We start from the raw sequence: 15,893 nt of genomic DNA, 5'->3' as shown, positions 1-15,893 counted from the left end.
CGGCGGCGACATCGGAGGCGAAGATGGCGACGGAGACGCCGAAGATAGTGTGGAACGAAGGGAAACGGAGATTCGAGACGGAGGATCACGAAGCTTACATAGAGTACAAGATGAGAAACAACGGTAAAGTGATGGATCTGGTCCATACCTACGTTCCTTCCTCCAAACGAGGATTAGGTTTAGCTTCTCATCTCTGCGTCGCTGCTTTCGAACACGCCTCCTCTCACTCCATCTCCGTCGTCCCTTCCTGCTCCTACGTTTCGGTACGTTAATTTTAGAAATCTATTTCGAAAATTCTTGAGTTTGAAGTTGAACTCGTGAGTTTTGTGTGTGTGTGTGTGTGTGTGATTGGATTTTGCAGGATACGTTCCTTCCTCGAAACCAGTCATGGAAGCCTCTAGTTCACTCAGAGGATCTCAAGTCTAGCATCTGAAGTGAAACTACTCTCCCTTCTCTTTGTGTCCTCTCTGTAATAAAATTAAGTAATGTCTCTAACTAAAATGTCCCCAATAATAATAATCGTTGATTGTGTATCTTTGAAACATCTTTGTAATCAAAATCAGAGCGACATAAATCTTTATGAATCATAAAAGCTTTCACTTATCGAAATTGGAGTTTACTATTATTTGGTGTATTAAAAAATCAAGATTACAGCAAAGATTTTGATTATTCGATTGCCAGATATATAAGATTAGAACATAAAAAAAAACTAAATTAAGATACTATTTCTTGTCTCCCTTACTTTAAAAACGTTGTAGAATTGTTGTGGGAAGAGGAATAAAAGAAGAAAGCGTAAGACGCAATGTTTCAGTTACAAACTCAAAAAAAACTCAAAACATACTTTCATACTTATGTCACCATTATTATTGCACTCGGTTAATACAAAACAATCACCAGTCTTAGAAAAAGATAACACAGCCTTAATATTACATGCACCAGACCAATCATTGTTTTATTTTCGTAAATGCTAAAACCTTATTTGTGGAATTCGATAACAGAATAAGAATAAGCAAGACCACGTATGATTTCACATCGAACAAAACCTGAGGCAAATGCTAAACTCTCGAACTGCGAAAGAGATCTCTCTTTACCACCCGAGCATTGTGTTAACATCAACAAGTCCATCCCCAACACAGTGTTACAGGAAAAATCATTACGCTTTGGTTCCACTGGTGTAATCATCTCTACGATGATCACTATCCCTTTTTCTGGTAGACTTTTCCAACAATTTTTCAGAATCTTTATACAATGCTCGTCCGGCCAATCATGTAGTATCCACTGTCAATCATTGTAACCATTTTACTTGGAAAATAATGGAGATATACAAATTAATTTATCTGTTCAAATGTATATATTTGTGACCTTACTTTCATAAAGATGGCATCTCCCTTTGGAACTTCTATAAACATGTCTCCCGAGACATGTTCGACACCTACAATAATTAGTATAATCAAACAAGACAAAAAGGTAGTTTAGGAGGAGTATTAGTTAATAAAATAAAACTAGCACACACCAAAGACCAAACATACTAAAGTAGTTTTGTACCTGGATAAAAAGGAGCATGAGATAAAACCTGAGCTAAGTCGAAATTAACACCCTTGATATGAGGATACTTCGAAGTGATGATACCAAATATGGTGCCAACTCCTCCTCCTACATCCACTAAAGTGTTAACATGTTTAAATCCTCTGTAAAACTCTAGAACTTTGTTCATGACCATAGTGGACGATTCCGCCATTGCCCGGCTAAACAGCTCAGCGAATTGCCCATCCGAATTAATGTATTCGAATATTTTCATGCCGTGGGCAGAGCTGAATGCATCTTTTCCTTCTAGTATCACATCCTTGAGATTTGTCCTATGATATGTTTTTTATATATATAAAAAATCTTTAAGTACTTTGTCAATTGCTACGATAAGTTCATGTATTAGTGTACGTAAATTGGTTTGATTAGTTGGTTTTTATAACTGGTTTAATGCTATTAAAGATCAACTACTCATTTAAATTTAATTTTCGAATAGTAGAAGAAGCACTTACCAAGTCTTCAAAATGACTTGGCTATGGAGCAAAAAGAACAAAGACGAGAAAGAACCAGAGCCGTCACTATCTTTCAAGAAAAACTTGCAAATCGGTTCGGCTGCATATACCCTCTCGATCTTTCCGGTTTGACCATTTTCTTTCCTTTCAACCATACCGCACTTCAAAATGGAGTGGCTGGCGAGTAACCGCAGCATCCGGTCCAGCAACATGGGCGCCTCCGGGTTAGTGGGTTTGATTGGGAGACTAACTGCTATCTCAGACGGTGAGAGCCATGTGCCTTTTCTTGCAGCAGCGATCGTGTCGATGACGCCAAGCTCCAAGGCGGCTTTAAGAACCATGGGGAAAGCCACAGTATTCACGATAGTCTCTGCTTGCAAGCTCACCATTTTCTCGTTCACTTCTTGTTCTTCTTTGGCTAGAACCCGTTTTGGGCAAGTGGTCAAGTGTTCTTGAAGATGGTTTGTCATAACTGTTGATTGATGAAGAAGATAAGATAGAGTTTGGTTGGAAAGTGTGGTTTTAACACTCACACTTGGTGCCATTTTTATAAGTAGAAATCTCAAGCCAAGTTGATCCACTTTTGTTTTGGTAACCAACCAGTGGCCGCCCATGATTATATATGTTCTATAATTTTTATATTATACATACGGGGGATGGGACGAAAGGATAAGGGTTCATGTAGGCATGTACGTAGTTGACTCGCCATTTATTATTGTTAGTTGTTATTGTTGATAAATAGCTAGATAGATAAACAAAGGTTTGAGTTACAAAGGTTTGAGTTACACTTGATACTTGGTGCCATGCAGTAAGACGCGTGTAGTCTAATGAAGACGCATCGACCCTCTTATTCTTTCACCCAAAAAAAAAAGAAGCTAAAATAGTCAGTATAATGGAACCGGAGTTTATTCATTGTCTAGTACGTACGTATATCGGTTTGTATTGCAGCTTGTCATAATATATGTTTAAACATATATTAGAGTATGGTGACGTTATATGGTTTACCCGCTAGTGGGATCAAAACAGTATATAATTATTGTATGACATGATCGATCATTAAAAATAAATATCTCAGGTGATTTAAGAGGATCCGGTGGTCCACCAAAACCACGTGAATCATGCATGATTCAGGATACACTTTTTTACTCCATTCGGGAAATCATTTTACGGAACCACCAACTACTACAACTAGTGATTGATGTTTTCTAAATTTTAACCAAAAAGAAAAAAAAAAAAAAAGAAAAAAAAGAGAGAAAAAAATTGATTGATCGTACTTTGGAGTATAAATATTCATCGATAGTTCTGTATATCGGACAGCATTGTTATATGGTATATATGGAACCAAGACCATTATCATGCTAAACGAGAAGAAAATGTACGTGAGAGAGAAAGAGATGAAAAATAAAAACAAAATTTTCCGGCTGGCCGTAAGAAAACTACGAGTACTGTAACCGGAATTAGGTTATGGATTGAAAACTGTTGGTGCGGGATTTAGCACCCCCAACATACCGATTTGAATCAGAAAGAGATTTTGATTACTAAACAGGGAATTCGGTTTAGAACCCAATTGAATGTTTACTTGAGGCCTATTCGGAAGAAGGAAGCCCAGCCCCGAAGATGGAGAGCAGACTTCCTAATTCGCCCGGTGGCCGATTTGAAGAGAAAAAGCAACTTTCCTCATTTTAGTCCAAATTATAAGAAAAGCTAATATATTCACTGATCTAGAGGAAAGTATAAATAAGAGGAGACTCCCTCATTGTAAATCATCCAAGGTTAAATACAATAACTTAGATTTTTCATTGTTCTTAGCAAAACCCTAATTTGAGTTCTAAGAAATTTAAACTTTTTTCCGATTTCAAGTTCAGATCGAATTTCTTGAAAGATTACTTCCTTGAATTTGTTTCCCCATCAAACAAATTCATTGTGGAAATCTAGTTTCTAAAAAAAACGTTGTAATCTTTCAGTTATTGGAAATTTGAAATAATCTTCCAATTAACACCAATACCTTGCATACATATGCTCTCGGCCGCGTTTAATAAATCTCTTTGCAACGTACCCTTTAAAAATACGGTATATTAAAAAACTTGATAAAAATCGTGTAGGTATTAACAGGAGCGCCCCCACGTGAATCAGGGGGCAATCACTTTATGGAACCACCAGAACTTATTATATTGTTCCTTTTACTATATGCCATTTGGATTGGTGTGTCAAAATATTTTGGTCTTTTATTTTTGGTTAAATATTGAATTTTTGATCATTTATCTTTGTCATGTCATATGATTTCCGCTTTAAAGTAGCAGCTGAAGATATGATAATACTTTCTTTAATTAATACATCGTATCAGCGCAGCGGCCACACAAAATCTCGAGGTTAGTTGTATATACATAAAGTTGGAAAGGGAGAAACACTCAAACACATTATTAATAAACACTAGGATCGTGCCCGCGCTACACCGCAAGAATGTTTTTCTACTGTTTTATTTCAATTATTTTGAGAATAATTTTTGTATAGTATTGACTCTCACCACATATTTTAACTATATCTCCTTGTTGTAGCTTTTCCACGGCGTTCATACTCTTACCTCGCATTATTTTTCTATTGCCAGAGGTAATTCCAATCTGTGAAGCCGTGTGGTTTATTGTATCTCTTACCAGATTCAAAGTGCGTCTTCGAAAAAATACAAAGCAACATCGTCATTTTAGTTGATTACTTTGTTATCTTTAATGAACATCCAATATTCCAATCTTTCCTACTATCTCCTCCGTTAAGGTAAATTATTTTAGAGTAGAAAATAGAAAGTGATCTGAAGGGAAAGAAACAACAAATTTCACCGCAGTTCTCATAATTAATCACAAGTAGATATCGAATATTAGATATTCTCACATTTTTTCGGTTTGTTGGGTATTGAACGACAACCATTTCTTTACCTATTTTATCTTTCTACGATTTGGGCTATTTACTTGGCTTTTAATTATAAATACAATTAGATTCCTATGTAATTGTATTTTGCTATTAGTATGTTGGGTTTGGGCCATTTTTAAAAATGCAGCAAATTAACGTAAAAAATGACATGGAAAGATAGATGAATATTATTGGATATCAAAATTGAGCTGTATTAATTGTTATAATTTGATTGGTTATCTGGATTCTCAAAAATGCTGAGGTGTAATACTAAAGAGAAACACATCCTACTTTTATTGTATTGATTTTATTTTTTTAGGCAAATAGTCAAATGTCCTAGGTTTGATAAAATATGTAAACGGTAAACCTGATTATTCATTTTAATGAGGTGAAAAAAAACTTCCTGTCCCAGATTAAGTATTGAATATAAGCCAGACTAAGCCAGAAGGCAATTATGCGGCTGAAACACATCGTCATACTAGACGGGGTCCGTGTTTGGTTTCTCATCATCGTCAGCTGAGAAGGTAATCTTCTTACCGCAGAACAAACCCATCACCTTCATAGGAACCTCCTGTTTCTTCAGATTCTGTTTGGTCTTCATTATTCCTTGTCCACGTTCCTGTTTCTTCAGATTCGGTTTGGTCATCATTATTCCTCGCCGAAGGTTGTCGTCGTAACTGGAATATAAAAATAAAAAAAAAAACCCTAGTGATCATCTCTCCCCATGTATACAGAAAAATTCACCCAATGGGATAGCTCCTGATAACAAAACACAAAAGGCAAAACAGTTAAACCCCTTACCAAAGCTTCTTTGCAAGGTTGTACCTAATAATTAACAAAGATAATAGCGTTAATCTTCTGTTAAATGACATCTCAAAAAGTTAGAGAAACAAATCTCCATATGGAAAAATCACTTTACTTGGGTCCGACAGGGTATGGAGTAGCTATCTCAGCCACGTCAACAAAAATGTTCATGTATCCCAAATATTTCTTCTTTTGCAGCAGCGCGTACCGCATGAAAATGTTAAATCAGAAATCCTACTTTCAAATATACACTACTTCTACTTCATCGCAAGTATCTATCACCTTCTCTGCTTCGTTAGAAGAAGCAAACTCAACATAGCCACAACCCAAATGCTCGCCCATGTTGTCTACCATAATTCGAACATGAACAATTTCTCCAACATGTCTGAAGTAACTGATGCTGTAAAAATGGAGGGTAAAAATATGAGTCATTAAAAACTTGCTCCAAGAACGAAACAGAGAAGAGGAAATTAAAAAAAGTGCTACTTACATAGTTGGTATATCTGACAGTCGTAAGGGAGATTGGCAAGAAATAGTGTATTTTTCCTTGCAGCAACTTCCTGAATTTAACACCCAAATGTGTTAGCACGACTCTAAGAATACAAGGACGACTTAAAAAGTGCAATAACAACAAAAAGTAGCCTCATCCCCAGAATAAGTCATCTTTCGATTTTGTGGTGGCCAAAAAAACCTGTTATTAAACGCTACGTGTTTCTTCTTAGCCTGACATATTTTGAAGATAGTAAAAACAGGTACGGTACCTCAAGAAAATTGGGAGTTTCATCAAGTCCTTCCACTGCCTCATCTTCTCCCACCAGAAGGCTTTCTTGTCGAAGGTAGTCTTCGTACCTGGGAATATCAAAAACCTTGGTGATCACTCCATGTATCCCAAAAACTTCACCCAATGAACAAACTCCAGGTGCAGATAGTTAAATCCCTTACCAAACCTTGTGATCTAGGCAAAACCTAATTAACAAAACAAAAAGCGTTAGTCTTTAGTGGCATCAAAGCTCCAGCAATAAGTTACAACCAGTGTAACAGAAACAAATCTCCATAGCATGGAAAATCAATTTACTTGGGTGGACTGAGTGGAACTGTCTTAGCCGCCTCAAGAGAAATCTTGCGCCCGTGCAAATATTCACCGTTCTTTACCAGCGCCTACAGTATAAAATATTTAATCAGCAATCGTACTTTCAGATGACCACTTGTATATGTATCATCACTACTTTTCAACTGACTACTAAAATGCACTTTTCATCAGTACTACAGAACGACACTCTCACCTTCTCTACTTCGGTAGCAGAAGCGAACTCAACAAAGCCCCAGCCCCTAGGCTGCTGCCCCTGGCTGTTTACAATAAGTCGAACATGAACAACTTCTCCAACAACTCTGAAGAAATTGATGCTGTAAATACGGACGATTAATTATTATTAGTCATGAAAAACTTGCTCCGAGAACGAAAGTGGAAATTTAAGATGCTACTTACATATCTGATATTTTAATGGTTCTAGAAAGATTGGCAACAAAGAGCGTTTTAGTTATGGCAGCTTCCTGAATATAACAGCCAAGTGAGTTAGCACGACTCTTTAGGAGAAAAGGAATTTAAAAAATTGCAGAAAAACAAAAAAGATCCATCCTAGGAAGGGCATTTTTTGGCAACAGCCGGAGGACATTATTTAGAAGATAAGAAGGACATGTACCTCAACAAAAGCAGGAGTTTGATAATGTCCTTTCATCAACAAAATCTTATGAGCATGCAAATATTCACCATTCATAAGTTCGAGAGCCTACAGCACAAAAGATTTAATCAGGTATTGTACTTTTAAATAACTAGTTATGTATACATTTTCATAATCAATAAGTAAAGAGACTACTTTTCAAATTATTTGAATACTTTTTTTTCATCATTACTACAAAACAAAACAAAACTACTCTCACCGTGTTTGCATCGTGGGCAGAACCAAACTCAACAAAGCCATAGCCCACATTCTTACCCTCGCCGTTTACAACAAGTCAAACACTAACAACTCTTCCAACATGATGGAAGAAATTTCGGCTGCGAAAGTGGAGGTTAAAATATCAGTGAAGGAAAACTTGCTCCAGAGAACGAAAAGTGGAAATGTAAGGTGCGGCTTACATGTGTGATATTTAAGTGTGGGGAGAGAGATTGGCAATAACGAGTAATTCCTGAATTTAACAGCCAAGTGTTAGCACGACTCAAAGGAGAGAAGGACTTAAATTGCATAACCAAAAAAAAAAAAGTAGCCTCATCTGAAGCAGATAATAAGAACAGGGTACCTCAACAACAAAATCAGAAGGTGTCTCATCTTCTTTTTCTAGTTGAAGGGAGTCTACGTTCCTGATATATCGAAAACCTTAGTGGTGATCTCTCCATGTATACCAAAAAGTACACCAACTGAGCTCTTCTTCATGAAAACAAACTCAAGATGCAAAGAGTTAGATCCCTTACCAAACCTTGTGATCTAGGCAAAACCTAATTAACAAAAAGGAAAAAAAAAAGCGTTGGTCTTCTGTAGTGGGATCAAAACTCTAGCAATAAGTTACAACGAGTGTTACAAGAAACAAATCTCCGTAACATGGAAAATCATTTTACTTGGGTGGATGGTACGGAGATGTCTCAGCCACTCCAATAAAAATCTTGCAACTGTACAAATATTCACCGTTCTTCGTTTCCAGTGCCTAGCGTATAAAAGATTGATTTAATCAGCAATAAGGGTTAATTTCAAATTGAATAGTTGATAATTGATTCATCATTACTAAAAAAAACTAGTCTCACCTTGTTTGCTTCATTAGGAGAAGCAAACTCAACAAAGGCAGAGTGCGCATGTTCACCCTGGTCGTTTACACAAAGTCGAACATGAACAACTTGTCCAACATCTTTAAAAGTGCACAAAGTTGTTCATGTTAGTAACAGGAGCACATGAACAACTTTGTTCATGTTAGTAAAAGTGCACAAAGTGTAACTATTGTGTACCACTTTACATATGTTCGACTCCTATCATCTTTAAACATTGTGTACCACTTTACATATTTGCACAAAAAAAAAAGGATAACCATTGTCCATAATCCATATTCACTTTTCAATATGTATGCTGATTTAATAGTATTGCAAATATGTAATCAACGTAACTCAATGTTTGTAAAATCCGGACCGTTCCGGTCAGACAGCTGTTAAACCCGCGATCCAAACAGTAACTACAAACTTAATGCAAACACACACTTTCATAAAAGCAAAAGGACCCAAGCCAGCACCATAAAACATTGTATTACATGCAATAAAAACCATTACAAAAATTAAAAAAAAAAAAAAAACTCCGCGTACGTAACTTATTCATTTTACATATGTAAAGTAGAAGATTTGTAGCCCCCATAATTTCTCACATGCACCAAACCAGTGAATATTGTATTGTTTTGGTAAATTCCAATTATCTTATTTGTGGAGTTCGATAACAGAATATGAATAGGCAAGGCAAATGATGTCACATCGAACAAAACCTGACCCAAATGCTAAGCTCTCGAACTGTGAAATAGATCTCTCTTTCCCACCTGAGCATTGTGTTAACATCAACAAGTCCATGGCAAACACAGTGTTGGAGGAAAAGTCACCACTCTTTGGTTCTGTTGGTGTAATCATCTCTACGATGATCACTTTCCCTTTTTCTGGTAGACTCTTCCAACAATTTTTCAGAATCTTTATACAAAGCTCGTCCGTCCAATCATGTAGTATCCACTGTCAATCATTGTAACCATTCTAGTTCGAATAAATGATTTTCTTAGATAATAACATTAAAGATATAAATTTATATATCAAGCCTTCTAGCAAAATAAATAAATTTAAAATTTTGTCTCTTCAAATATATTTGTAAACTTACTTTCATAAAGATGGCATCTCCCTTTGGAACTTCTATAAACATGTCTCCGGAGACATGCTCGACTCCTATCATTAGTATAATTAAACAATACAAAATGTTTAATTAAGAGGTGTAGTTATTAAAAACTAGCAGTTCAATATAAATCTGATCAAATGTATATATATATATATATTAAGAAGTTGTTTAACAAAGAATAGTATTAAATAGTGTGTACCTGGATAAAAAGGAGCCTGAGTTAAAACCTGAGCTAAGTCGAAATTAACACCTTTAATATGAGGATACTTGGAAGTGACAAGACCTGAAATGGTGCCATTTCCTCCACCAACATCCACCAAAGTGTTAACATCTTCAAATCCTCTGTATACTTCTAGAACCTTCTTCATGATCATGGTTGAAGGTTCCGACATGGCGCGATTAAACATCTCAGCGAATTGTTCATCGGAATTAATGTATTCAAAAATTCTCATGCCGTGGGCAGAGCTGAATGCATCGCTTCCTTCTAGTACCACATCTTTAAGATTTGTCCTGTTAAGACAAAATCTTGTTCATTTATGATAGGTTTATAGAGAACTACCCTTTTTTTTTTGTAAGTGGTTATAATTTATCTGGTTTTGATGTAACTGACAACCAGATCGAATTGACTTATACGATCACTTACCAAGTCTTAAAAAACACTTGGCTATGGAACATTAAGAACAGAGACAAAAGAGAACCAGAGCCGTCACTATCTTTCAAGAAAAACTTGCAAACCGGTTCGGTTGCATATTCTCTCTTGATCTTTCCGGTTCGACCATTTTCTCTGGCTTCAACCAGACGACACTTCAAGATCGAGTGGCTGACGAGTAATCGTAGCATCCGGTCCAGCAACACCGGCGCCTCCGGGTTGGTAGGTTTGGTTGGGAGACTATCCACTATCTCAGATGGTGATAGCCATGCGCCGTTGCCTGCAGCAACGATTGTGTCGATGACACCAAGCTCCAAGGCTGCTTTGAGAACCATAGGGAAGGCGACGGTGTTCACGATGCTCTCCGCTTGCAAACTCACCATTTTCTCGTCTTCTTCTTTGGTTAAAACCGGTTTAGGGTAAGTGGTTAAGGGATCTTGAAGGTGGTTAGTCATTCCTGTCGTTGGTTAGAGAGATTATTTAGGAAAGAAGAGTTTAAAGTTCGAGAGTGTGGTTTTCAACATTCTTCATTAGTGACATTTTTATAAGGAAACAATGTGAAGCCAAGTAGCCATCCAAGTGGACGCAAGGGCTTTCCATTTGATTGCCAAATCAATACACAAAGACTATGGCAATTGGCAATTGTATTTTATTTTTCTTCGTGATTCACGAAATAATGAAAAGTTTCATGATCATGGATTGTGGGGACAATGGTTTCAACTTTAAAGTATTATATTTGTTATACCAAATCCATCCCTTTTTTACTACTGTTATTTTTAAAATCTATGTTATTGATATACACATAGAAAGCACAATTTTTCTTTCTATCAAACATGGATATAAAATCTATACATGTACCTATACAATTCATGATTATAAAAGTGTATATACATAGAAAGCATGAAACACATTGTACTTATTTTAAACAAACCTAATAAACGACATGGTATTGATTAGCTTTTACAACAAAGAAAACAAAACAAACAAATCTAAACAATGTTATTTTCATATTTTGTCTGAAGTTGCAAAAATATGCATGGTATATATATAAGATTGGAGCTATATGTTAGTCAAGAAGATCACGTATTCATTGATATAAAAGTTTGCAGAAAAATTGGAGTACTAAGCAATATTAGTTTTTTTCATCAAACCGCCAAAGGTGTATTTTCTTACCATAATATGCAAAAGATAACAAGTGTGTGTGTGGGTGTGAATTTTCTCGGACTCTCTATATCACCTACACCATAATTTAAAACATTGTAAAAATAAAATATTTTTGTGGTATTAACAGGAACCGTTGGGTCCACGAAACCACGTGAATCAGGCTATCACTTTATGGAACCACCAAAGCTAAATTATATTGTTCCTTTACTATTTGATTGGTGTCAAATGGACGAGTACATATTTTTGTCGTTTTTTTCTTCTTCTAATCATTCTGATTAAAAATATATTTGATTCTTTATCGTTAATTGCTCATATATTGCGATCATTTGTCATGTGATTTCAGTTTAAAATTGCAGCGAAAATGTAACAATATATTTAAGTACATCGTATCTTAGCAACGTCATACAAAATCTCGAGGTTTAGTTGAATATACTGTGGAAAAGGAGAAACACTCTTAACTTAACACAGTATTAAAATCGAAAGTAACATTTTGAAGCCGTACAATGTTAATTGTTTAGTATGACTACAAGAAAAAGGAATTTAGTATGTAAAAATCTAGATATTATATTCCATGATTAAAGGTGCTCGTTTAACACTATGAGATAATATATAAATCCATTATAGAATCACACCTTATAATTTAATTTTTAGTATTAGTGATGTTATATCATCAATCCAATACAAATCCCGTGAAATGTACATGTTTTTTTATGGGGGGAAATTACATATTTATATGGTCCCCAAGTTATATATATTGATATATTATTTAATGGGTACAAAATGTCCCCATTAGTATGTGCAGCAGCCTAATCGCATCCACTACACAACCATTAAAAACGTAAGTAGTAAGTAGCTGCTACAACAACTGAGATGCAGGCGCAGGCAGCATATGTGACTTCTATCTCATAGATATGATGAGAATGTTAGCCCTATGTCGTTTTTGGTTTGGTATTGCCACCGCACATGACTTCGAGAGTCATGATGATATTAGGATGACTTACTAAATAGTCGACAAGGAACCATATACCAAACCCTTTGATCAAACAGATTAGATGATTATTAGGTTCCTCTGATCGGAACTTTTTATTAACGGCAGAGAATTTGGGTTTCGAACAAGATAGCCAAAAAAGAAGAAACTATAAAAGAAAAAAGAAGATTCTGATGGATAGGGAGGAGAAGAAGAGAAATGCTCCTACTTCAAAAAAAAAACTCAAGACTTCTACAGTTCGTCCTTTGCAGCTGCTTCCTCGGTAGTCTTCTTTGGTTCCTCAATCTTGGTAGACTCTTCCCCATGAGAAGCTGCCTTCTTCTCACTGTTCTTCTCAACGAAGTTTATGAAGTCTTCCTTTGTCCTGTCTCCTTCGTACACTTTAACGTTTCCGCTTGCTGATCTGAAGTAAATGGTCGGGAACCCTTTCACATCAAAGGTATCACTTGGGATATCATTTGCAGTTGCGTCCTGTACACACACACAACCGGTTTAGTCACTCCAGTAGATCCCAAGTGATTGATTTACATGTAAACAATAAAGAGAACTTACTAGCTTTGCTATGATCACACTTGGGTCGTTCTGGAATGACAAAGCCACTTCGTCCAAGATTGGAGCAAGTTTTTGGCAATGTCCACACCACGGTGCGTAGAATTCAATCAAAACTGATACATGAATTGATAGTTTATCAGTCTTGGTTTTGCACAAATATTGAAACGATCACTAGAGTTTTCAAAAATGTACTCACCATTCTTTCCAGACTTGAAAACTATGTCGTCAAGGCTCTCGGCTACAACAACCTTCACTGGTTCGTTGTTCTCAGCTGGAATAGGTTGAGATTTTTTGTGGGCGGCAACTTTCCCGTCCTGAAGAAAACATATTAGTTGGTTAAGTTACACTGATTCTAAACGTACTTTTTTTTACATAAAGCTAGTGTGATAGTCTGCAAAAGAGAATGAAACCTTGAAGTCCTTGATCCATGATTCAATCTGGTCAACCTCAACATTTGCTTTCAAATACTTCTGGCTATCAGGAGTTTGGATGATGATGAGGGGAACTTGGCTTTCTTCAAGTCCAAAGTACTGTTTCACAGATACATCCAAATAAATTGTTTAGAGATGTGTTAACACTGACAGGAGAAAATGACTGGGAGAGACAAAGTTCTATAGTAACCTGGAAAGCGCCTTGGCTGCTCTCAGCATCACCAACAAGGAAGGCAAGATCTTGACCTTTGTTGGATGTAGCAACTTCACGGTACTTTGATTTTAGAGATTCAGCTGTTGCCCCGGTGAAGTTAACGAACATCATTGCCTGATATTCAAAATATTACTATCCATAAAAACCAGAATGTCATAGAAGACTGGAAACAAATGAAAAAACAAAAAGAAAACAGAACAGAACAAATGCTTTCAATAAACTCATTTCGACATCAAAAAGGGACCTCAACAATTATCAAGAGAATTATGATCCAGTTACCAAATTTAATTAACGCGTTCTGCTATCACAGCCTTTGCTACAGTTTACACAATCTAAAAGCTTTAAACCTTCACGCACATACTAATTACTAAACTACCATTTTCAATACTCTAAAATACTAGTCGAGTAAAAATGTAAGGCATAACTGAAATATCCATTTATGTAAATAAATTCACAAATGATACCTTAGTGGCAGGGCTTTCAAAGAATTTGGCAACATATGGGTGGTTGTTGGGATCACTGTCAAAGACGGTGACAAGTGGAATGCTCGATTCTTTGACGAATTTCTCTAGAGCTTCCCCATTGAAATCCTGAATTCATGATTTGTCAATCAAATAAGTAATCTGTAATAAACCATGACTACTCAGTGATGTAATATGTAAAAAATGAAAAAAAGGGTTCCTATGTACCTTGGAATCAACAAAGAGTTCATCAAAAGGCTTGAATAGTCTGACGACAGGTCCTTGCACAGAAGAATCTCCACGAGGAAGATGCTTGGCATCCAAAGTGTGTGCGAAATCATAGTCAGCACGCAATTTCTCAGCAAGGGCCGTGAAAGAATCGAACTCCTCGCCGGATAATTTAGGGAACACTCCAACCTAAGACAACAGAGAGAGAGAGAGAGACATAATATAATGGTTGGTTGCAGAACTCGTGGACTGAAAATAAAATCAAGAAGCAGTACTTACAGCAACAACATTCTTATCACCAACAACCTCAGCAGCAACATCAGCTGACTTGATTTCAACAGAAGCAGGGCCACTTTGCTTCTTAACATAAGTGACAATACCGTCGGCTTCACGAGGTCCATTGTAATCTTGAATAGTTTTCCCACCATTTCTCAGAATCTTCATAGTGGGGAAACCCTGAATCTTGTACTCGTTAGCGATTCCTTTGTTAGCTTCCTGACTGGCATCAATCTTGGCAAGAGCTAGGGGAGGGTTATGACTGCTCAACTCTGATGCAGCCTTCTCATACTGTAAAGCAATCACACCCATCTTAGCTTAGCCCATATAAGTAAAATTGTTATCTCTAAAATTCAAATTTCGAAAAAAAAAAAAAACACAAATCAATCTGTAATTAAGTGATTAAAAAAGCCAAAATTCTCACCTCAGGAGCAAGCTTCTGACAGTGACCACACCTGAAAACAAAGCAAAAAACATCAAGTTACTCAAATGAAACGAAGAGAATTAAAATCAGGATAGCTTTTATACGCATCCAATTACAGACGAAAATAAGTCAAAGCATAATAATCCCAAATGATTATTCTAAACAAGGTTTGTATTCTAAGACGAGAACACATTAAGCCAACATAGACTGAGTCGAGTGAAACAAAACAACACACCTATCGAAAACAATCAGCTTCACCGTTTAAAATCAAACACTAGACAACAACAGCAAGAGAGCCACAATAATAATTCACGAGGACAGAGATCGATCTCACGATTAAGATTGATAGACAAGAGAAATAGAGAGAGTAATTGAGAATAGATATTACCAAGGGGCGTAGAACTCGACGAGGATGAAATCGTGCTTGTTGATGGTATCGGTGAAGTTAGAGTGATCGAGAGTCAAGACGAACTCCTCCGTCTGTTCGCTTCTGATAGAAGAAGCGAACAAAGACAACAAAAGGATCGAAAACCACGCTAAACCCTTGAACGCCATTTATTATCGTCTCTCTTCTTCTCTGTACGACGACGAAGAATGTTCTTCTTCTTCTTCTTATCAGAGAGGAGAGGAATGGGATTTGATTATGCTCTGCTGCACTCACTAATTTATACTAAGCGCTATGGATTATAGAAATTAAACGAAATCTCTGGATGCTTAGTGGCCATATTTACACGTGGCGTGTTTTTATTGGATAATGCCTCGTCATTGTTTTTTTTTGGTTTCCATTTTAACTTTTTGGCAAGTAAAATATTTTCATTGACTCTTTGACCCACAACGGTTATTGATTTTCTCAATAT

At 36.4% G+C, this 15,893-nt stretch overlaps 4 protein-coding genes and 1 pseudogene across 6 annotated transcripts in view; 1 reads left to right on the top strand and 4 right to left on the bottom strand.

The window, feature by feature from the left end:
- LOC104702537 (acetyltransferase At1g77540) overlaps window positions 1-603 on the top strand; it is a 2,758-nt gene extending 2,155 nt beyond the window's left edge. Inside the window, exons 2-3 of one of the 3 annotated variants that reach the window (XM_010418396.2) lie at window positions 1-263; window positions 362-603. In XM_010418396.2, the coding sequence (XP_010416698.1) occupies window positions 1-263; window positions 362-433 (335 nt within the window). In that variant the 3' untranslated portion in view covers window positions 434-603. The remainder of the gene's footprint in view (window positions 264-361) is intronic. The other 2 variants (XM_010418397.2, XM_010418399.2) reach the window with 2 other exon arrangements.
- On the bottom strand, window positions 794-2,624 carry LOC104702536 (indole glucosinolate O-methyltransferase 4-like). The gene is made up of 4 exons (XM_010418395.2): window positions 2,037-2,624; window positions 1,546-1,856; window positions 1,368-1,432; window positions 794-1,278 (listed from the first exon to the last, which is right to left on the bottom strand). Exons 1-4 carry the CDS (start codon window positions 2,579-2,581, stop codon window positions 976-978), a joined length of 1,224 nt encoding a protein of 407 aa, XP_010416697.1. The 5' UTR covers window positions 2,582-2,624; the 3' UTR covers window positions 794-975.
- On the bottom strand, window positions 5,209-8,646 carry LOC104704935 (annotated as a pseudogene).
- Window positions 8,966-10,753, bottom strand: LOC104702535 (indole glucosinolate O-methyltransferase 4-like). Its single transcript, XM_010418394.2, has 4 exons — window positions 10,293-10,753; window positions 9,849-10,159; window positions 9,635-9,699; window positions 8,966-9,492 (listed from the first exon to the last, which is right to left on the bottom strand). Exons 1-4 carry the CDS (start codon window positions 10,751-10,753, stop codon window positions 9,193-9,195), a joined length of 1,137 nt encoding a protein of 378 aa, XP_010416696.1. The 3' UTR covers window positions 8,966-9,192.
- On the bottom strand, window positions 12,511-15,685 carry LOC104702534 (protein disulfide isomerase-like 1-2). The gene is made up of 10 exons (XM_010418393.2): window positions 15,425-15,685; window positions 15,037-15,067; window positions 14,616-14,903; window positions 14,337-14,525; window positions 14,112-14,237; window positions 13,624-13,761; window positions 13,413-13,532; window positions 13,199-13,316; window positions 13,003-13,115; window positions 12,511-12,921 (listed from the first exon to the last, which is right to left on the bottom strand). Exons 1-10 carry the CDS (start codon window positions 15,589-15,591, stop codon window positions 12,682-12,684), a joined length of 1,530 nt encoding a protein of 509 aa, XP_010416695.1. The 5' UTR covers window positions 15,592-15,685; the 3' UTR covers window positions 12,511-12,681.

The sequence above is a fragment of the Camelina sativa genome, chromosome 7 (assembly GCF_000633955.1).
Source record: "Camelina sativa cultivar DH55 chromosome 7, Cs, whole genome shotgun sequence".
NCBI lineage: Eukaryota > Viridiplantae > Streptophyta > Magnoliopsida > Brassicales > Brassicaceae > Camelina > Camelina sativa.
Note: the sequence above shows the minus strand (reverse complement) of the source record. Positions and strands in the feature narration are given on the sequence as shown.